The 22,717-nt window shown below is 35.2% G+C and overlaps 1 protein-coding gene across 6 annotated transcripts in view; it reads left to right on the forward strand.

Annotated features, from left to right (window-relative positions):
• Positions 1-22,210, forward strand: part of PDLIM5 (PDZ and LIM domain 5) — a 209,258-nt gene extending 187,048 nt beyond the window's left edge. For all 6 annotated transcript variants that reach the window (XM_045820066.1, XM_045820067.1, XM_045820068.1 and 3 more), the window contains 5 exons: positions 1,121-1,277; positions 11,644-11,824; positions 14,196-14,316; positions 17,488-17,603; positions 18,939-22,210. In XM_045820066.1, the coding sequence (XP_045676022.1) occupies positions 1,121-1,277; positions 11,644-11,824; positions 14,196-14,316; positions 17,488-17,603; positions 18,939-19,028 (665 nt within the window). In that variant the 3' untranslated portion in view covers positions 19,029-22,210. The remainder of the gene's footprint in view (positions 1-1,120; positions 1,278-11,643; positions 11,825-14,195; positions 14,317-17,487; positions 17,604-18,938) is intronic.
• The last annotated feature ends 507 nt before the right edge of the window (positions 22,211-22,717 follow it).

Genomic DNA, 22,717 nt, shown 5'->3' on the forward strand with positions numbered 1-22,717 from the left:
TAATTGTGAGGGTAATGAATAAGACATAGTTCCTACCCTTAGTGAGCTTACTATGTACCTGGAGAAGAAGGCAGATAAGTGTAGTAGAAACAATAAAATCATTCACAGAAAATTATGGGAACATTGAAGAGAAACATTTCATTGGGATTATGAGGAGGGAGCAGCAGGGAGAGGTAATTCAAGGAGGATTTTTGGAGCAATTGATTTTTAGGCTGAATCTTATATAGTAAGCAGTGGTTACTAAATAAAGAGGAAGAAGCATAGAGAAATGACAGGAAAGACCCGTTCACAAGAAAAAGTGAGGCAGTTTGCTATTGCTGTAGCATATACCGAAAGGCAGAGAGTGCTGAAAGATGACACAGTGGAGCAGGCAGAGACCACTGGTGGACCTTGTATGCAGAGATTAGAAGTATATACTATATTCAGTGACTGAAGAACGGGAAAACTGTAAAACAGCGTCTGTGACCAGGCCATACTGAAGTCTTAGGTGGCAGTTGGGAGTATGAACTTGTGGAGGGTAAGACAGTTTGGTGACTAGTCCACATGGGAAACATTGAGGACGTAAACCAGGACAGTATTGTAGAAATGGAGATGAGGAGGCAAAACTAAGAATTATTGTGATTTAAAATGACCAGAACCCAGTATAACCACAGATGAGGGAGAAGAAGGTCCCAGGATGATTCTATTGTAGCTACCTTATATAACTGGACACCTGATTGCACAGTCTTCTTAGGTAATACAGGACGAAAGAGAATAGATAACAATAAAGAGTTGTTATTTTCAACCCACTGAAATTTTTAATGCACCTATGATATATTTCAAGTTAAATTTAATTAATGGTTAAAGATGCTGTGAATATGTACCCTAACCGTATCTCCTCTTGGAAGCAGAAGTATTTCTTTTTCCAAAACATGTTGTGAACACATCTGTCATAACTCTTGATGTTATAATAATCCTTGATTTTCCTTTTTATTTATCCCTGTAGTCAGTCTAGTGTTTGCTACGTAACCTCTTAAATGGGAGTGAGTGAATAGATTATTTTTCAAAGTATTATTTATTAGAAAAAGTTTGTATTTGGCTTACTCTCATTCTGATTGTTTTTTTGTGTTTTAACTCCTAGCACCTTCCACTGGAAGAATCTCAGGCGCAGCACCACCAGCCAACTCAGCTGTGGGGCAACCCCAGCCAAGCGACCAGGACACTTTAGTGCAAAGAGCTGAGCACATTCCAGCAGGGAAGCGCACTCCAATGTGCGCCCACTGTAACCAGGTTATCAGGTTGGTTGTTTTGGAAATTTCTTAGGAGTACTTAATACCAATGTTAATATTTTTAAATATTCTGAATCACAATTTTACTAGGGAAAATATTCTTGCCATATTTTTATATAAGCCGTTATTGAAGTAGATAAATATTAATACATTTCTTGGAATCTATTTTAATGAAAAATACTTCTGGGCCCTTGAAATGAGAACTAAAATACTATTTTTTTCAGTTTATTAATTTCTAAGAAAAAATAATGATTAATGTAGCCTATCAGAGAATAATAAAATTTTAAGCCTCGAAGGGATCCTGAAGATCATTTATCCAAACTTCATTATTACAAATTATAAGTGAGGACTTTTCATTTAAATGAAAAATAACTACTGACAGAACATAAAGAACTTTGAGTCCTATAGGGAAGAAGATTGGCTTTTTGAACCCCTAAGCACTGAAAAATATAATTACCTTCAGACTATACATAAATGCTTTAAATTTTAGATGAGATCATAACCTGCTTCTTTATATTTTTATCAAAGTATTGTCTCTTAAATTCCGAGTAGGAAAAAAGGCCCGGACCTTAAGTGAGTATACTGTACTGGCACTTAGTAAATCTCTGAGCATTCCGTACTAAGCAGCTTTGAAGATGTTATGAGGTAAAGGTGTGAATGGTGACTGTGGGATCCCACCAGCAGGTCCTCGTTGACACTCTGTGAGTCACCTTGTTGGCAGTAACAAATGATCAGTCGAAATGACTGCTCAAGCTCTCTCCTCATTTTTAATTTACCCTGTTTTGAAATAGTTGAAACAGAGGTTCTCTGAAGTTAAATGAGGTTAAGATGTTTCCCCTCCTCGATTACATAATTATTGCTTAGGATGATGTGTCTTGTTAATACTGAAACTGGAGCCCAAGCCTTAATACTTTCTTTAAAAATCAAGTATAAATACTCTTCTCCTGGACCCACTATTTAATAATAAATGAGTCGAGAACACAGCACACAATACATGATTAAAAATTAAACAACTTTATATTTTAAAGGTAGTCCATGTTTATTGTGACATTTCAAAAATATAGAAAAACTGAAAGCAAAAATAAAAGTTCATCCATAATTCTACTTCCTAAGTGAGCCACAGTTAATATTTTAAGTCACACTTTCAAGACACACACACTTGAGGACAGATTTTATTTGCAGAAATGGAATTATAATATACTTTTTGTAAACTTATTTTTCACTTAAATTGTAATATTGTCCACAGTGGGTGGTGTCTGCTTACTAAGAGTTAGCCAGCAGCAGCAGTAATAGTGGTTATGAGGAGAAGGAACTCAGCAGAGGTTCCCGCAGTCCTGCACCATAACCAGCACTCAGAGGCACTCAGTTTTCTGGCCGTAATATTGATTCAGTTGCAGTTATTTTTCTAAAAGTACTACTCTAGTGTGATATTGCTACTTTACCCTAGTAAATAAAACACTATACTTTTTTATTTTATAAAATTTATTGGTGTGACATTGGTTAATAGGGTCATACAGGTTCCAAGAGTATATTTCTATGATGCACAATCTGTATGTTGCGCTTGTGCCCACCAACCAAAGTCAAATCATCTTCTTTTACCATCTATTTGGCCCCTTCACCCTTTTCTAACACTCAGCCCCCTTCCCTCTGAAAACCACCACACTGTTGTCTGCGTCTGTGAGTTTCAGTTTTATATCCCACATGAGTTAATTCATATGGTCCTCAGCTTTTTCTGACTGACTTATTTCACTTAGCATAATAAAACACTTTTTAATTACTCACTATATTTAGTTGTTATATTTTTAGGTTTAATTTTTTATTTTTATTTATGGATTTGAGAGAGAGAGAAACATCAATTTCTTTTTCCACTTATTTATTCAGTGGTTGCTTCTTGTAAGTGCCTCTGATCAAGGATCAAACCCGCAACTCTAAGAACGTCATACAGGAATGACGCTCTAACCAACCGGGCCAGCCAGCCAGGGCTTTAGGTTTAATATTAATGAAATAAAATGTTCAAGCTTGTCACATTGCTTCTGTGAGTTACAGTACTTTGGTTAGGTAGACTGGTATTTAGGAATACAATGTGGTGGGCACAGATACCCTTTATGGAGACAGGAGTCACTGCTTCTTATGTAGCTGTTGTAAGCAAATAATTAGATAGGTTAGCAAAATGTCAAACCATTTCAGTTGCTTATTCATGTTGTCTGATTTATCAAATTCTGTGACACCCTGTAATCACTACTACCAGCACATCTAAAAAACTTACAATGGATAGAAATTATATCCCCACCCCTGCCTACCTTATTTCAGTTTTAATACTAGACCAGAATGAAATTTTAGTCCACGATATTCTTGTCATGTGAAATAAATTATGTTAATAACATGAATGGCCATCACTTATTGCTCCCTCATCTGTTAAATTTTATATTGCTCTGGATTACCCCAGCACTTGTTATCAGTTATACATTAAAGCTTCATTTATAAGGAAACTAATAGGAACAGGGATTAGTTCATGTCAAGATCTTCTAACAGTAATTAACGTAACACATTTGCCCGGTGCTCAAATGCTAAAGCAACTTGAATAGATTGTGGTCAGTTCCGAGACCTAGTCAAAGCATAATTCTAGTTCTTGGCCTCAAACACCAGTATCACTTACCAAAGCAAGGAGGCGTTAGATCAAGTGACATTCTCTTGTACACCTGTTTTAAAAACAAGCTGCACACAGACTTGATACTTTCAGTGTAGAGTATTGCAACCTGGCAAACTCTTAAGAAGTTTAAGATTTTAGAATTTATATTGTTTGTTTTCCAGAGTATAATTTATATTGTTTATTTTATATTTATTTTCTTTTTTAAATTTTATTTTAATCATTGTTCAAGTATAGTTTTCTGTCCTTTACTCCCATCCCAGCCCACCCACCCATCCCTTCCCACCTACCTCCCATTTCCAACCCCCCTAGTTTTTGTCCATGTGTCCTTTATATTTGTTCCTGTAAACCCTTCCCTATTTTATATTTATTTTCTAAATATTTTACATTTTCAAACATTTTTAAATAAATCCAAACTAAGGCAAAGTTTGTGTTTTATTTTATTTTTAGCAAAGTAAATTGTTTTTGGAAAAAACCTCAGAAACCTGTATCACTGAATATTAGTACTGAACTGGCTATCTCTTATAGAACATATTTAACTTAAAACTCTATAAATCATTTTATTTTGATCTAATACTTAAAATTTTTTGGTTTATTTGAATCCTGAAAAGATTGTGAATATTCTGCCTAAATTGTATTATTTAGGCACTACTTTGATTAGTTAGTTGCTTTTTATAGATGACTAGGGTGTTACAATTTAGGAAATTCTGCTGAAGCTTTGATTAAGTTTGCTATGAACGTTTCCAATCCATTTATGATAGAATTTCTTCCACTCTTTTACTCATGAGTAGATCAACTGTTGGAATGCTGGCATAATAGGGAATCAGAAAATCAGCCTAATATAGCCAGAATCACATTTTAGTTTCCATGGTAGAATGGGCTTATGAAAACGCTGGATTATTTCTTGACTGTTACATCTAGTGGCATTAAAATGGACTGACCACTTGTATTAATTATATGAAATTAAATGGACCATTCATGTTTAGCTCCTTAGCATCTTTGTGAAAGAAGTAAGGGATTTATGGTGCTTGAATTTCTTCTTAGATAGGGAATGCTTTTTAAAAAATAGCCGCATTACTATTGTTCTGCTTTTGCTTGCATTACAGCCCCAGAACAATCACGTTCAGTCAACCCATAGTTAATTCTAGTGAGAAAGAGAATTTTAACATTACTGAATTATTTCTTGCTCAGTGATTTTCATATTTTTCTCCTAAGGAGAGGTATCTCAGTTACCCCAAGGAGAGGCCAGCAGACTGTTTTGCCTGTCTCACCATCCATTCCAATCTCTGAACACTCCTTTATTAATAGGTTTTATTTATTTCCCCTTCTGGTTAAGATTTTACTTGAAAATAAAAGGTTTCTTGGTTTAATGTGTTAGTCCCTTAATTTAAGGAAATGACCAAAGATACAGAACAAGAGTTCAGATTTACAGTATTGAAAAATTGCTGTTTCCTTTGCCTAAATTCTCTCTCCTGAGATATTTGCATAGCTCACTTTCTTCTCCTTCAGGTCTTCACTCAATTATCAGAGTATTCCTGGCCACTCCCGGCTGCCCACATATAGTCTCCCTATCTCGCATCCCTGCTTCATTTTTATCCCCAGCATTTAAAATCTAACATACCATGTATTGTATTTATCTTTTTTGTTGTCTCTCTCCACGATACTAGAATGTAAGTTCCGTGCAAGCAGGGCTTTTTCTGGCTTTGTTTCTTGGTATCGTCTCTGCTCCCAGAACAGTGCCTGGCACTTACCATCACATTTAGTAAATGTTCAGTTGATGAATGAACTTTTAAAAAATATTTGAAGGAACACATGCTATTAGCCTTGCCAAACTGAAATTATATTCCACTTGTCTTATTATATAGAATCACATTTCTCCTGATTATCTAATTTTATAATAACCTCCATGTAAATTGACTGTAATTGCCTCCAGTTAACTTGTCTTTAAATTATCAATTAATATTACCTTTTTTAGAACTTGTTCTTTTATGCACTATTATGCTTGGGCTCATTTTACCTATGCATTTATTCTTAAGGAGCATGTCCTTCATTTCTTTCAAATTAAAAAAAGCTATTTATAAGTGGCCTTACCACCTTTTATTTTAATTTTTTTAACATGTTTATTTTTTTATTTTAATCATTGTTCAAGTACAGTTTTCTCCCTTTTACTCCCAATCCAGCCCACCCACCCAACCCTCCCCACTTTCCTCCCAATACCACCCTCCCCCTAGTTTTTGTCCATGTGTCCTTTAAATTTGTTCCTGTAAACCCTTCCCATTCTCCCCTGAAATTCCCTCTTCTCTCCCCTCTGGTCACTTTCAGCCAGGCAGTGAAAGACAAATACCATAGGATCTCCCCTTTAACAGGAACCTAAACAACAAAACAAAGAAATAAGCAAAATATAACCAAAGACACTGAAATAGAGGACAGGCTGAAAGCCTTACCACCTTTTAAAAGCAGTCTCTAAAAGGACTATGAATTAAAGATGATACTATGGAAAACACATGGAATTTCCTCAAAAAAAAAAATTAAAAATGGAACTGCCTTTTGACTCAGTGATTCCAACAGTGATAGGATTATACCTTAAAAATTCTGAAACACCAATTTGAAAGAACTTAGACATGCCTGTATTCACAGCAGCACTGTTTACAGTAGTGCTTGGAAATAGCCCAAGTGCCCATCAGTAGATGAGTGGATTAAAAAAAAACAACTGCGGTATATTTACATAATAGAATACTATGCAACAGAAAGAAAGAAGGAATTCCTACCTTTTGCAACAGCATGAGTGGAACTAGAGACTATTATGTTAAGTGAAATAAGCCAGTTGGTGAGAGACAAATACCATATGACCTCACTTATAACTGGAATCGAATGAACAAAATAAACTAATCGGAAAAATAGAACCAGAGACATAGAAACATGGAATAGACTGACAGCTGTAGGAGGGGAGGAGGGAGCAGTTAATCGTGGAAGAGATTAGTCAAAGAACATGTTTGAAGGACTCACGGACATGGACAAGGGAGAGGGGAATGATTGTGGTAGAGAGGAGTGGGCTGGGTAGAGGGGGGCAAAAGGGAAAAAATTGGGGCAACTGTAATAGAATAAGAAGAAAAGAGAGAGAGAGAAAGAAAGACAATTAAAGAAGTATTTTTGTATGTTCTAAATTGGAAAGTTTTGGGATAATCCAGTGGAAATGAATTAAGTGTGTCAAAAATACAATGTTTCTAAATTTTGGGGAAGATTTTTAATATTTCTAATTTCAAGTATTGTAATCACAAAAGATAGTCACTTCATTCCCTCTCTTTTACTCTTTTCTCTTCCTGCATGTGTGTTTGTATATATTTGTGACTCTGTGTGTGTTGTGCATTTTCTCCCAATAATCTTTTCTGTTTCATTTTGTTTTTCTAGCTTTGTTGTTCTTTGACTGTTTTCTCATGCTAGGCCCTTCTTAATTAAAAGTTGAGTGTAATATAAACTAGCTTATACATTTTCATTATCTATTACACCTAGTTAAGTAGAATATCAGCTTCCATATTTATTTTTGAGCACAAGAGTTCTTTTTTATGTGACATTTAACATCTATTGGTGCAGTAAGTCTTGGCCAAATAAAATTTTTAATTTTTAATGGCTGGGCCTTGGAGGGTCCAGCTCTACAGTTCATTATCCACCATTTCCATAATCTTAGGAAAGTTGGCTATCTTCTACAATGTTAGCTTCATCTGTTTTTACAGAGTTAATGTATGTCACTGAGGGTTGTGAAAATTAAATAATAAAGTGAGGCAAGAAGTAAGCATTTGATTTCAAAGTTAAATCCCTGCTAGATTGTGCCTGTTGGAATTTGCAATTCCTTTCACTTTTCTATTGTAAACTTTTCTTTTCCTCTTAGCATCCTTCCCTATCTCTTCTTTCATATTGTTTTTTTCCTTTTTAGCATAAGTCTCACAGAAGATAAACAGGATAAAAAGTTTCATGCCCTAGCTCTTCTCTCAGCCAATCAGGGCTTTAACTCTCCCCCTCCCTTCCTTTGTCAGTCAACAAGTATTTAGTAAGTGCCCATGAGGCGCAGAGTATTATAAGAGGTAGCTGAATACTTAATTCCATTTGCAGTTATCCAAGCCTGTCATTCCACTTTAAAGATGGAAACCCAATCCTACACGGAACAAGAACTTTCTTCAGTGTTAATCCTGTGTTAATGAATTTGTTAAATGAGTCTCTCCTGACACAGAGAAGAGAGTACTTTGTTATAAGTAGAAGATTTTATTGTTTAATCTGTTTATATCTTCAACGGCATTGATGGAAAAATACTCTTCCAGTGTAGCCAAGGGATATCACAGTAGGCCAGTATCTGCCCAGAGCATGTTTGGTAAAGAAAAAGGAGATTTGGCAGGAGCAGGGGTCATCTTCAACTCACTTTTTAAAGGTGCAGAGGGAGTTTCTTTATTATTGTTAGGATCTTTCACTATTCACATTTGATAAACTAAAACAATATCTTAAAATTACACTTTTGGTGGACAATATTACTGTTTATTTTTTGTAGTGGATGTTAGTCCAGAAAGCTTTCAAAAACACTTTTAAGAATACATGAAATATCGCCCTGGCTAGTGCAGCTCAGTGGATTGAGCGCAGGCTGCAAACCAAAGCATCGCAGGTTTGATTTCCAGTCCGGGCACATGCCTGGGTTGCAGGCCACGGCCCCCAGCAATCACACATTCATCTTTTCTCTCTCTCTTTCTCCCTCCCTTCCCTCTCTAAGAAAGTAAATAAATAAATAAAATCTTTAAAACAATTTAAAACAAAAACTTAAAAAAAAGAATACACAAAATGCAAGAAAATCTTCTAAATTGCAAAAGGGAACAAAGCAAGCATGAAAATCTTGAATGGGACCATTGAAAATGAGCACTGGACAGAAATTTTTCATTGTGACTGGATAAGACCTGCAACATTGACTTACATACTTGCTGTGGTTGGACTAAATTTGGCTTTAAGTGTTCAAACAGTCGACAAAAAATGGAGTTAATTTTCCAAAGTACTATACATTGAGTTGAAAAATAATTCTGTTACTCAGAAGAAGCAAAACTATTTTTGTTGCAAAAATCTGAAAAGAATTTCTCCAAGGAATCCATGTGAAAATGGCCTTGTGTGATCTAACAAAGAACACTTTCAAGCAGCAACTTGCAGGAAGAGCCGAGATGGATTCCTCAGAGCTCTTTCCTGTGGCGAGGGTCAGTGAAGACTGATGGTGTCCCACTGAACACTGGTCATTAAAGGAATAATTCTGTGGAATGGGTCTGTCTCAGTTGCAGAACCCATCACTCTGCTGGTCTGAGCTGATCTCAACACACATTTTAGAAAATCTAGAAAATAGATGTTATGATCCTCAATCAATTTTTCTTAAATGTCTTGTATTTTTTTCTCGAATGAACTTTATTAGCGGCCTGGTAGCACTGATAGACATGTTCCAGGAATAAAGCTCTTTATTCCACGCATATAGTAACTAACCCCTTGCTTTAATGGAATGTGGAGTTTGAGGTTGGTTGACTGCTTTTGCAAACTGAGAAGACTATGCGTGCTGGCCTCAAGGGGCCATCCAGGCTCATGGAGGAACTGAAGATGTGCTCTTATAAAAAATTCACCCCAGTAAATTGTACTGAACTACTTTAATGTCCAGACCAATGTTACGGTCACAAAAAATTTAGCTTGGCAGATTTTTCAGGCATATATAGCCAGGTACCCACCTGGTGGAAAAGCTTAGACTTCTCATAAAACTTTGACTAGCTTTGAGCATTTCAACTTCTTGGTTTATACTTGAAGGAAAACTACTTGCCAAATATATACTGAAAAAATAGTGAAAGAAGGAACTTGTTTAGCAGGACAGTTACTTATAAACCAGTTTGAAATTGAGAGACAACCTACTACAAGTAACATACTTGGTTACATAGTAGGGAATCCATAGCCCTTTCTCCTTCTGGCAGGAATCAGCTAACAAAGGCATTCCTTGTTAAGTGGTAATACAACCAAAGTACCCTAGAGTTTAAAAGATAATAATAACTACTTGTCTCAAGTACTAAGAGAGCTGCATGCACTAGGTTATACAAATGGCGTATTATAGAATTAAGTACAAATTGGTAGTTTACAAAATGGTCACAGGGATATAAAGTACAGCATAGGGAATATAGTCAATAATACTGAAAGAACTATGTATGATGCCATCTAGGGTACTGGAAATATTAGGGGGAGGGACACTTTGTAAAGTATATGATTGTCTAACAGTATGTTGTACAACTGAAATTAATACAGAATGACATTGAATGTAAACTGTAATTGAAAAATAAAATGTTGTGTCTTTTAAGAAAAAGAAAAAAAAAAGAAACAAAAAATGGAGCTAGAAAACACCTACTTATACCCTACAGAACACATTTGAATCATTCAAGTGCCTTTCTACTTCCTTGACTCCTTTAGAATTAGGTGCGGGTTCCTAGTAAACATCAGTGTATATTTGCAAAGAATTCCCAATGGGAGATAGTTACTGAATATCAGAGGCTAAAATAAGTGCTTTAACTTTATGCTGCTTATTACTGTAACTCTTCTTATTAGTAATGTGGCTGGAAGTAGGTATTTGATAGTAATAACAGTTACCCTGTGGTGGCTCAGTCATGGTGCCTGATGATAATGAGACCAAAGGCAGAGAGTATCGGCTGACTGGAAGTGTGCCAGGATTCGGGACATTCAGCTTCTGGCCCTCACTCAGTCGGAGATTTTTATGGTATTTGTCATATCTTTTGAATATTCTGTATCTCAGCTGCTCCATCTGTTAAACTGAGGGCACAATAACTACCCTGGTCTATCTCAGAGGAATGCTGCACGGATAAATTAGATCAGTGTTAATGTGCCTTGGAGGTAAAGCTGCTCTATGAATAAAAATTAGTGTGATGTTACTGAAAAGAAAGTTATAGAGGCTAGAATGGTTAAGCTCTGCAGGCTTCATGACTAGATAAGACTTCATACTGAATTCCTGTCCAGCAAACCAAACCCTTATCAGTTCATGACTGTATGATATTTAATGGGAAAAAATCTCTTTACAAACATTTGTTACCTTGATATAAATGTGCATTAAAAACAAGTCATGTTTGAATTAAATAAAACCTTCCTAAGTAGCTTCAAACAATCTCTAATACCCAGTTTACAGTTTCTGTAGTCCTTTTGGAGGTTGATGATTTGATATGCTTAATAAAGTTAAGAAATATATGAAACTATGTGTAGGGAAGAGAAATTGACTGGAATATTTTATTGGATAATATTATATTTAGGATCCTGACATTACCAAATTAAGATTTTCCTTTTGTTTATTTTATGGAAATGTCAAACTCTCACCTCTGCTTAAACCACATTTTTTCTGGTTGTTTTCTGTCACAGTTAACATCCTCATTCTCAGTCATAATCATGACACAAATAAACTCACTCATTGGAACTCAAAAAACGTAACTACCAAATCTCTTGCAGATAGAATAACAGGGGAGGGGGCACATGCCCTTTCAGTGCTCTTACTCCTCCTCTCTTTTCACATGAATGTGCAGGAAGTCCCTATGTAAAATGACATGGGTTCAGTCCCTGAGAAGGAGAATTATGCAAGCATTTAATTGTTTGGATATTGTATAAAAGAGAATCCTATCCAGGCAAACTTTAGAAACTTTGATTCCTGAGCCAGCTTGATCTCTTTACTTCTTTCAGGGGACCATTCCTAGTGGCACTGGGAAAATCTTGGCATCCAGAAGAATTTAACTGCGCTCACTGCAAAAATACAATGGCCTACATTGGATTTGTGGAGGAAAAGGGAGCCCTGTATTGTGAGCTCTGCTATGAGAAGTTCTTTGCTCCTGAATGTGGTCGATGCCAAAAGAAGATCCTTGGAGTAAGTATCAGAAATCTCTTTATTCTGAGTGAATTTTAAAGCACAACAATTGTTGTTATGAACCCCTTCCGTCATTGTTTTCGTCAGTAATTATTGCTGTAAAGCAAAACTAAATAGACCTCTGTAGATAGGTCTCATGGGGCCAGGTTGTCTTAGGTTTTGTGTTGTCGAGTACTGGTTTGTCTGGTGAAAGTCTAGCCACTGAGAGAGAAAAATAATTTACTCTGGGTGTACTACCTCAACAGGACCCTGTTTGCTCGGGAATGAAGAGGTCGTACAGGACCACACACATCAGAGTTCTCAGAACTGACACCTTCACTGTTTTAAATTAAATTCCATAGCTTTTATAAGAGCAGCACTTCCCTATTTGTCAGGGTTCAAGCAGAGGGCACAGATCTCATGAAATATATAAAACAGGCTTATAAATGATATGTTTTTCTTGAATGCATATAATGTTTAAAAATATAACCTCAGTTTTATGAGAGCATACCTGTATAGAAAAATAATAAAACCACACCTTTTTAAATTTTTTTGCATAAAGGGAGTAATTTAGGTGTCACGTACATAATAAATAATAGTGAATGAATGAATTTCCCACTCTGCAGTACCCAGGTTGCAATTACCAAATAAGAGCCAGGCATTTCCTATGGGTGACCAGGAGTTGGAATTTTACTTTAGAAGGAGCCAAGTTGCCTGTTCTCCTATGAAACTCATACAACTAATAGGAAGTTTGGAAATAGCATTGCTGAATTCTAATATTTCCAATATGAAAATATAATAGTAAAACTCTAAATTCATATCATGAGAAGTTAGCATGGATTATAGAGTAGTCTTAATTTTAGACTATATCATTAAATATATCTAAAACTTCGAGGACACTGAGAAATTGTAAATATACCACATGAAATGCCATGTGAAATATTAATTTGTACAATATATTAGGAACAAAAGTATAGAATGATTCAAGCTGTACCTTCCCAATGACAATTAATAAGTAGAATACATTATTACTGTTTTAGTATATAAATCTATTCTATGAATTCCAGAATAATTAATAAAACAAAGTCAAGTAACAGTCTTGGAACCAAAACAGGTTCTGGGAAATGGAAACCTGACACTCATTGCTTCAGAGATAGGCATGAGCTTCACCAAAAGGACAGATTCCCTGGACTGTGTTTTAGTTATCTGAGTACCTATTAAAGAAGGGATAGTAATCTATCTCAAGTATATAAAGGGAAGCATTTGCTGGAAGCCTTGGGAAATGATTCGGTTGATTGTACATTTGTTGTTCATGGTCGTCTTTTGGGGATCTAAACAACTGTCATTTCTTTTCACTGTCCTTTAGTAGTGAACTGTGACATTTTCCATGGCTAATAATTTATTCTATATCATTTTCTTTTATTTTGACAATATTTTTATTATAAGAGAAAATATTTCACTCTACAACAATTAGAAAATACAAAAATATGTAAAGAATGAAATTAAAATGACCTATTTACCATTCCCAGATAATTCTTGCTAACCCTTGGATGGATTTTCTTCCAGTTTGCCCCTTATAAGTAATTCATTTATAAAATAATAACCATACTTTGTGTATGGCATGCTGTTTTTATGGTAAATATTATGGAAAGAGTAAGTCTTCATGTTATTGACTATTCTTTAAAAATGATTTTAATGGCTCCATCTCTTTCAATCCAAAGAAATGATTCCTTGCAAAATCTTCCCAAAACTTCTGCTAACTAAAAGCTGGCCCAAGTTTTTGGTACTTGGTATATTTAACTATAGGGCCACCGTTGACTAGAATCCTTGCTTCATGGTTTAAATTTTAGGTACTCTTTTGAGTGTACGCTTAGTACAGTCACAGCTAATTTCCCAAACCCTAAACATGTGCTAAACTGATTGGATCACACTGATTAGGTTATTGCTTCCAAAATGCACTGAAGTATAGGTTTGTTTAGTTTTTAAATGTTTGCCCTTTCTCCATGATATTTTCAAGAAAATACTATGAAACTTTTATAAGTTAATGTTTTCTGACACCTTTTGAGAGAAAACAGAATGTATTATATAGCAAGTGCTTATGAAATGCTTACTTTATTCACTGCTCAAATAATGTTTAAACAACACACTAATCATTCTTTAAAGAAGTTTATTGATACTGTTTGTGAAAAATGCACATTATATAGTGCATCAGTTTAGACAATTTGTAAGCTTGTTCCTTCGTATCTCCTGTTACTTAGGAGGAAAGCTCAAGGCAAAGACAAAGCATGTGAATATGCTTTGTTCAGTTGAAAGGGCTGCATTGGTTGAGCTAGTTAAGTAAGTATTTGTGTATTGTCATCTTTTTTTACATCCAATTACCTTTCTATAACAGGAAGTCATCAATGCTTTGAAACAAACTTGGCATGTTTCCTGTTTTTTGTGTGTGGCCTGTGGAAAACCCATTCGTAATAATGTTTTTCACTTGGAGGATGGTGAACCTTACTGTGAGACTGGTAAGCTTCTGAAGCCATTAGTTTCTTAAGTTTCGAATGAGGGTAACGCATTAAGCCTATATTGCTCTGACGTTGAAAGGAAATATATTAGGCAAAATAGTTTTCCTAATTATTTTAGGAACATTTAACCTTACCCTAAATATATGACAAAATAACTATGTATAATTTTATGTGACTGTCAAAACAGATAGCCCCAATTTAATTAAGAGACATGAGCACGCGTAAGCTTTACTTAGGAGAAAAGCGCTTTGCCTGAATCCCCGATAATTTATGGCTATAAATTCTGCCAAATCCTATAGCATCCAGCCACCTCTTAAAATTCAATAAGTAAAATTTGAGTGATTATAAACATGACAAATATTCAATTTTTGAATATGATACTGATTTGCTCTTTAAGGCAATTTCCTTGACAATCAGTTGGAATCCTTTGTTATTTTACCTGAAGGGGAGGGTAATCCTGGCTCTAGTTGCTCCCTCGGTAAAGTGAATTTTAATAAATTAGCTCTAAGGACCAGACATTTGCTTTATTACCTGAAATCTGGACACTTCCTTTTTCTCCCCAGAAGCTGTACACGGACTTTCATAGCACTTACTCATTAATTTACCCTTACTTAGATTTTACTACTGTGCATACATTTTTCAAAAATAAAATATTTTTCCTTTGTCATGCCTTCACTCACTATACTGCATTCCCACTATGGAGTTTTATTGCTCTATCTTGAATATCTGTGAGTGGTGTTGGAAGAAGGAAATATTCCACAATAGTCAAGTTAAAGGAGCAGGCCGCTTCTAATTTGAGGCTGGTCAACACCACTCAGTCCTATTTTGCTCACTCAGTATTTTCTTATTTTCACCTTTCTCTTAGTTCCCTAGTTAGGACCAGTTTAGATCTATGTCATACTATCCAGTGGGAAGCCCTGCGGAAATCCCAGTGAATTGCCCCATAGGCTTTTATGGGACAGGTTGGCTACAAGCTGCCTACCTACCCTGATTCAACCAGATTATTTTACATTTTGTAATGCCACTTAATTCTTCTGAAGAAAGAGCTTTTTGCTTGTTTGTTTTAGAAGCTTTGTAAGATATATGGACTAAATGGCAGATAGTCCCTATCTAGCCAAAACATGTAAAAAAACTATCTAGCCTTAATATATTTAATATAGTGTAAGAAGTCCTATTTTTAAAACCCCAAAATTGAGCCCTGGCTCGTGTGGCTCAGGGGATTGCGTGCTGGCCTGCGAACCACAGGGTCACTGGTTCAATTCCCCGTCAGGGCACATGTCTGAGTTGCGGGCCAGGTCCCCAGGAGGGGGCGCATGAAAGACAAGCACACATTGATGTTTCTCTCCTTCTCTTTCTCCCTCCCTTCCCCTCTGTCTAAAAATAAAATGAATAAAATCTTAAAACAAAAAATCCCAAAATTACTTATAGAGAGGGGAAAGCATTATTGAAGTCTAGTTTACTGTCACTTCTGATCATCTTGGTCTGTTTTTGTTCTTTTTCTTTAACTTCCCAGCCTTGTTTTTAACCCAGCCTTCCACTATCCCAAAATCTAGTAGTCATCTGGGATTCTGCACTTTGCCTTATTCTCCCTATATCCAATTTAATTAGTAAATTCTAACATATACCTCCTGTATTTATGTCGCATTCATTTCTTTCTCTCCATGTTAGCCATCGCCACTAAATCCAACTCATTCTCACCCTTTGCCTAGACATTGTAATTGCCAACTCGTTATCTCTTCTGTTCCCCAGCCCTCAAATAGTAGTCACAGTCATATTTGTTTAAATGTGAATCATACTATTAACAGTTTCCGTTAGAGTAAAAATTGTGCCCCTGTGAGCACCTGCTTTGCTGACGTTACCTCCCACCACCTTACCTTCAGTCACTGGCTTCTAGGGGCCCATACAGCTGCTAAAATCCCTTCCCACCTCAGGGCTTTTGTACTTGCTGTTTCTTCTAACTGGAATGTTCTCCCCGGGCTGTTCTCTGGTGGTTCCTCCTTTCTTTTTCCAGTCTCAACATAACCATTACCTCCTCAGAGAGGCCTTTCTAACCCTCCTATATAATATTATATTATATCACAGTTATTTTTTGTCCCCCAGTTAATTTATATCACATCACTCTTTTCTTTCCTTCATGGTACTTTTTACAGTCTGAATTTGTTTGTTACTTATTTTTAAAATACAATAAATTATGACATTCTGCTCCCAAGGAGAGTAAAAGCACCATGAGGAGAGCAGCACATCAGTTCCCTTCAGCACCATACCCCTGACCAGGGCCTGGAGCAGGGCCCGGCACACGGCAGGACTCTGTGGCTCTGTGTTGAACAAATAGTGAATATTGAAGATTGCTAAGAAAGGTGAATCAGGTTGCACAGATGGCCTATTTTCTCTTCCAGCCCAAGCTGGGCGAAAATGTCCAAGGCCAAAAGGTGAACCATGAGTAAACACAAGTAGTGAGAGTAGCTACATATAAGAAAATTAAAGTGCCTGTAAGTTCTAATTTAGTAATAATGAGAAATACCTTGTCAAACTGCATTCTTCAGAAGGAAGTCCTATTAGTATTTTATAACTATAATCTGTGTCAAGTAAATAGTGTTCTCTGGCTAATGATTTTAAGCATGAAGTCATAAAATTGTAAGGAAAATATAGCAAAAAAAACTAGTGGCTAATATTGTAACATGGTCCAGCTAGAAACTCAGTCATGGAACTTTTTCATGGAAGTTGTCTGTGACATTTTTCTTCCTCACCAAGTCAGATATGCTATAACATTTGCTAATACCAGTTATTTCTTTCTGGTTGAAGTTCATTGTTGCTAGTTATTGGAAGGTTTTTTGTATTGTATTGAAACAGTCATGTTTATTGATAACTTATGTGTTCTTGTTTATATACACATATTTGGACATTTAAATAGTTGGAGAGAAATGAAAAGTATTACATGGAAAAATAGAATAAAGGGTGTTAAGTTGTGTAAATAGCATTTACCAAGGGTAACCTGAAACATGCTATGCATGTATCTCAAGCCAAATATTATGCCATCTGAAAATTTTCCAGGGTTACTAATAACTTTTTCTTCATCTTCTCATTCAATTCCAAATTTGTTGCTGCTTTCTAGGAATTGTCATTCTAAAGCTCTGTCATGTTTAAATGATGTCTCCTCCTCCCTCAACACAGATTACTATGCACTCTTCGGTACTATCTGCCGTGGGTGTGAATTTCCCATAGAAGCTGGCGACATGTTCCTGGAAGCGCTGGGCTATACCTGGCACGACACTTGCTTTGTGTGCTCAGTAAGTAAATGCATTTCTGAACTAAAGGAGCACAGTATGGCCAGTTCTAGCATACACGCTGAATGGAATTAACAGTTCTTGTATCTTTCAATCCTTTAAACCTAAAAATACTTGTACAATGATTTTGAAAGTTGTTTATTAAAATTTTTGGCACTTTAAAAAATTACTTGGCATAGAATAAAATGCTTACTGTGTAGAGAATATCATGTTTTTAATACAGTTTCGTTTCCAAGGAGAAGCTATATATTTATTAAAATAGTAAGAGTCCTTTACTTTTTAAAAAAACTTATTGTTTTTTAGTAATTTTTAGAAGCATAAGTACTTCTTAAAATAGAAATAAATAATTATTTTAAATTAACATTGGAAGTTTTCTTTCGTAGCAATAGTCCATGAATATTTTTTTCTTTTTGAGACTACAATAAACTTGTAGTAATATATTTACCTATTATATTTCATATTTTAATATTTTTCATGAGCATAGATTCAGAGATTAACATTAACCCAAAATATACATTTTTGATTTAGCAAGTATATATTTAATAAGGATGCTCTGTTCAGATGTTTGACTTTTTAAAAAATTAATATATCTAATAGTTTTCAATACCCATTGTATAAAGGGAACAAAGTCATGTTAATGGAAGTTGAATGATTATCCAAATGTTACCATTAAACTCAGTTTTGTTTACCTCATGCATCTCTTAGACATCATAAAATCTATTAAGTAATTTTTAGCAGATTTGCCTTCTATTCTCTTTAGAGCTTCTCATGAGCACTTTAACACCGGCAATAGGAAAGACAAGAAGACATAAATGTGGATAGTTAACAGACTTCATAACCATCCAGCAACCAGATTTTGACCAGATTTTTTATTATAGGAAACTAAAGAATGTATTTTAAAAAACCTCTCAGGAATTCTATCCCTGTGTGTTTGGGGGCTTGGGAATGTTTGGTAAAGCGATTGTGTTGTGTTTTCTGTGTGAATGCCTTGGTTCTCTGGAACAGGAGGTAGATTAAAAGCATTGATTAGAATTTGGGAAGAGAAATTATATCAATATTTAGTGTGACCTCTTTGGGTGTTAATTTTTCATTAGGGCCAACTCCCAATAAAGAGAAATAATGATAAGTAATTTAAATAAATTAGAATGCATTCCAGAAAAAGTCATTTGTCATTGCTCTCGAAAAAGGAAATGAAGTAGAGTAATTGTGAAATGGTAGGGTGTCCAACATATCCAACTAAAGTGCTTTGTCATTGTATCTGTTGGGTGAAAAATCATTTTCCCCTTCATGCATCCTTGATAAAATAATTATATTATCTCATCTTACTTTTTTTTCCAGGTGTGTTGTGAAAGTTTGGAAGGTCAGACCTTCTTCTCCAAGAAGGATAAGCCACTTTGTAAGAAACATGCTCATTCTGTGAATTTTTGAAAGTCAACATTTCAGAAGACAAGAAAGAAATTTGAAGAGAAAGAGGAGAATTAAAATTACCAATTGATTTTTAGATTCAATACTTATATGGATATTTGAAAAATAATAGTAGGCCTGAAGGGATAAACTCCAGGTTTAAAAATGAAATCTATGAGGAAATACTTGGCTTCATAACATAAAGAGACAGTATGACACTTGTTATTACTTTTTCCCTGTACTTTCTGCCCATAAAATAACTTTTATAAAACCCAATTTCCTGGTTAACTATTAAATTCATTTTAGAATAAATTAGTGAAGAATTAAATTTTAGAATAAAAACTCCAACCTCTGTGCTGAAATAATTATGCTTTCTTTCCTTAATAGGTAGTTACAAGTAAATCTATAAAGGGCAATGAAAATGCCTTATACTTTATCTGTAAGTGACACATTGTATTTTTTAAAAAATAGTGCTTACCTTTAAAACTTTTTAAAATAGGAGTTTAAATGGAGAATTTCATCAATAGTAGCAAGTATCCATTTTTTAAAACTGTGTGGATTTTTTTTTAATTTCCCAGTTGATCATTCCACTGAAGAAAGGACAATGAGATTTTTGATCAAAATGTGTCATTCCAATAAGAGATGCTGTATTTTTATACCCCTCAAAAGCCACCATATATAGATCACAAATCTCAACCTTTTGCCTTTTATTAAAACATGACCATTTTTATTATTGTGTATGTTTTATCGCCTGTGGTAGTCAAGTGCCTTGTTTGCCTCTTCCTTCATGCTCTGATAAAGAGCTAATTGAACAACTTGGACTGTGACAGTTTTCTCTCTTTGAAGAGAATAAACAGAAGAAATGTGATTGGGAATTATAGTAAATTAGAATATAGGATCCAAAATATTCTCCTCCCCAAGTCCCCCCTTTTTGACAGTGAATCAGTTTCACAGTTGTCCTACTGACTGATGAACGTTTGAGAGCTCTCTGCAGAATAATATTTTTTCTTAAATGCTCCATTAGAAAAATTTAAAACTGGTTTGTGGATGTGATAAAATCTAAATTGTTTTTTCCTTTTGATAGTTCTCTTTCAATAATAAACGAACCACTTCCAGATGTGATTACAAAGTTTGGAAAACTTGCACGCACAGCGGTCTGGTAGTAGAGGAGGGGAGCATGGTTAATTACCCAGACTGGCCTGTTGTTTGTGTTCTTCATCTGGGGGAAACTTACACAGATGCCGCATGAAGACAGAAACAACTGAGGTAAAATTGTAATAGATCCTATTGACATTTGCCCAATGAGAAAAGACATTACAACATTTGATGTTTTTCTCATTGTTTCCAGAATGGATGAGAGTTCATGATCCCGCTAAGTTATAGTTTAAGTTTGTTTGGAGGTGCTTTCAAATTTGAGATTGAGCCCCAGGTCCTTCCTCCCCCCATCACTTACTGATGACCTCACTTCCACTGTGTACATGTTTGTTATAGAGAACGATTTTAGGCTACCATATTTGTTTAACCTCCCTAAAAATCTTTCAAGGCATGTCCTGAAAGCTGTTAATTTATGGTCTAGCAGATATAAACTTTATGCAGATAATAATCAACAGGGGTTAAAGAATGAGAAGGGTGACACAGGGTGGCAAACCGAATGCTTCCCCAGTGGCAACCCTAAGCCGCCTTTTCACCCTGCATCTTGTAGGCAGGTGGGAAATTGATTGTTTTGTTTTTTTAAGTGCTGGAACTGAATTCTGTATTATTTCTCATTGCTGCTGAAACCACCTATAGAAGACGTACTAGCTAATATGCATTGTCGTATCTTAATGTCAGTCTTTCGCTTTACACAGTATAAAACTAGTTGGTGGTTTTGTTTTGGTGTGGTAGAATGTGTTGTTATTTAGTTTTGCCTTTATAGATTATATGCCAAGATAGTTTTTGACAAGTCAATGGCATTTGGGTATTTCCTTGAAAGAATTTTATTTGACCTGAATTTTTTATAAAATTATCTTACATTAATATATCATTCTATTAGATTTTTCCTTCTGCATATTATTCATAGAGTATAATGTTGGCATTTCTTTAAATTTTATCCTTAAGAGAATAACATTACTTCCTAATTTATCATTGTCATTGTGCTTTGTTCTGCTCTTCTCTTTCTATTGGTTCCTAAAACAGTTAATCCTATGAAATAAATATTGATTATAACCCATAAGAATCTCTGTATTTTCCAGTGGGTAATGCCATATTTAATACACCAGCATCAGCCTTTCAATAACTCAGGCAGAGCACTTTATTCTTCTGGTGAGCTCCCTGAATATTTATTTTCTGGATTATAAATGTTCTATGTCAGTAGCATTTTTTAAATTATTATGTCTTTACTGTAGAGCTTTTACTTTTAATCTCTCTAGATGTATATGTTGGAATTCTGTACTTAGTACAATACAGTTTAAAATCATAGTACGTGACTTTAAAGCATCCCATATTTGGACTTCCAAGTTTCAGGATGTTAGTAATAGGTTCAGACTTGAACATTTCTCTAGACTTACAGGGACAGAATGTTGCCCACTGAAGTAGCAACCTAAAAACAATCCCCTGTGCTTACGCTTATAGTAGCGTAAGCTACTATACATGTTTCCTGTTGGTTCATGTAGAGTCTAAAACTAACATCTAATCATTTGATCAGTATTAAAACAAATAAGGGTTTAAATCTTCAAAATATTAGTGTAACATTATGTTTAAAAGTTATCTACATCAAAAATGTATTTATGGTACCATTTTCAAGGAGTACTATAGTATGATCAATTTTATAGAAAGGAATTGCTTCCTCTCCCTGTTCACGTGTGAGTCTAGCAGTGGCGTGTTAACACTCGTTTGGGGTTTGCGGTTTAGTCATCCCTGTAGGAAGGAGAGGCTTTTCCGACGGGGAGGAGAAACACACTGAGCAGTTCTACACACATCCAGTGTGGCTTCAGTTCGTCACTCTTCATCCCCCAAATATTTTAAAGTATTGGGTTTGGATTCTCAATGTATCATTTGCCTTATCTATTTATCTCTACTTTCTGTTTCTTTACATTTTTAAGTTTGTATAATTATCTGTGCCATTTTGCTTTTGGATGTATTTTCTAATTTAAAAACCACGTAAGAAGTATAATCAGCATACTAATACCTTAATGAGCACATGATAAATAAATGGCTGCAATGACGTAGACAGACTCCCCTGGTTTTTCTTGTGGGGTTGCAAGTGGTTTCTGCTGTCATGGGAAAAAATCATGTTCAAAGGACAGGGAGAGATGTAATAACTCTCAAGAGAATCTCCTTATGATACTTGCTTATCAAAATGTCCCAGAAATAAAATATTTGAAAGTATTGTCACATTTATTTTACTTCAGTTCTATGCTCTGCATGTGTCATACATACACAAATGTTTGTGGATTAGTTGATACGTAAGCTCTTTGTCCTTTTAAAATATTTATTACTGATACTATGTATTGGGATAACCTGCCATATCAAGCATTATATTGTATCATATATCACATTCAAACAACATTAAGTCATCTTCTACCTTTTTACATTTCTCATCGACCAGGGCCCGTTACTTCATGCTTAACTCATCCCAGTCTCATTAGTGAACTTTTCTGTAACTAGGTAGGCTCACCTATTCCTCGTTTGTTTATTGGTTTGAGTAAGATTTTTTTCCAGCTGTGTAAAGTTAA

Source organism: Phyllostomus hastatus, unplaced genomic scaffold, assembly GCF_019186645.2.
Source record: "Phyllostomus hastatus isolate PE091 unplaced genomic scaffold, TTU_PhHast_1.1 phas_scaffold_39, whole genome shotgun sequence".
Classification (NCBI taxonomy): domain Eukaryota; kingdom Metazoa; phylum Chordata; class Mammalia; order Chiroptera; family Phyllostomidae; genus Phyllostomus; species Phyllostomus hastatus.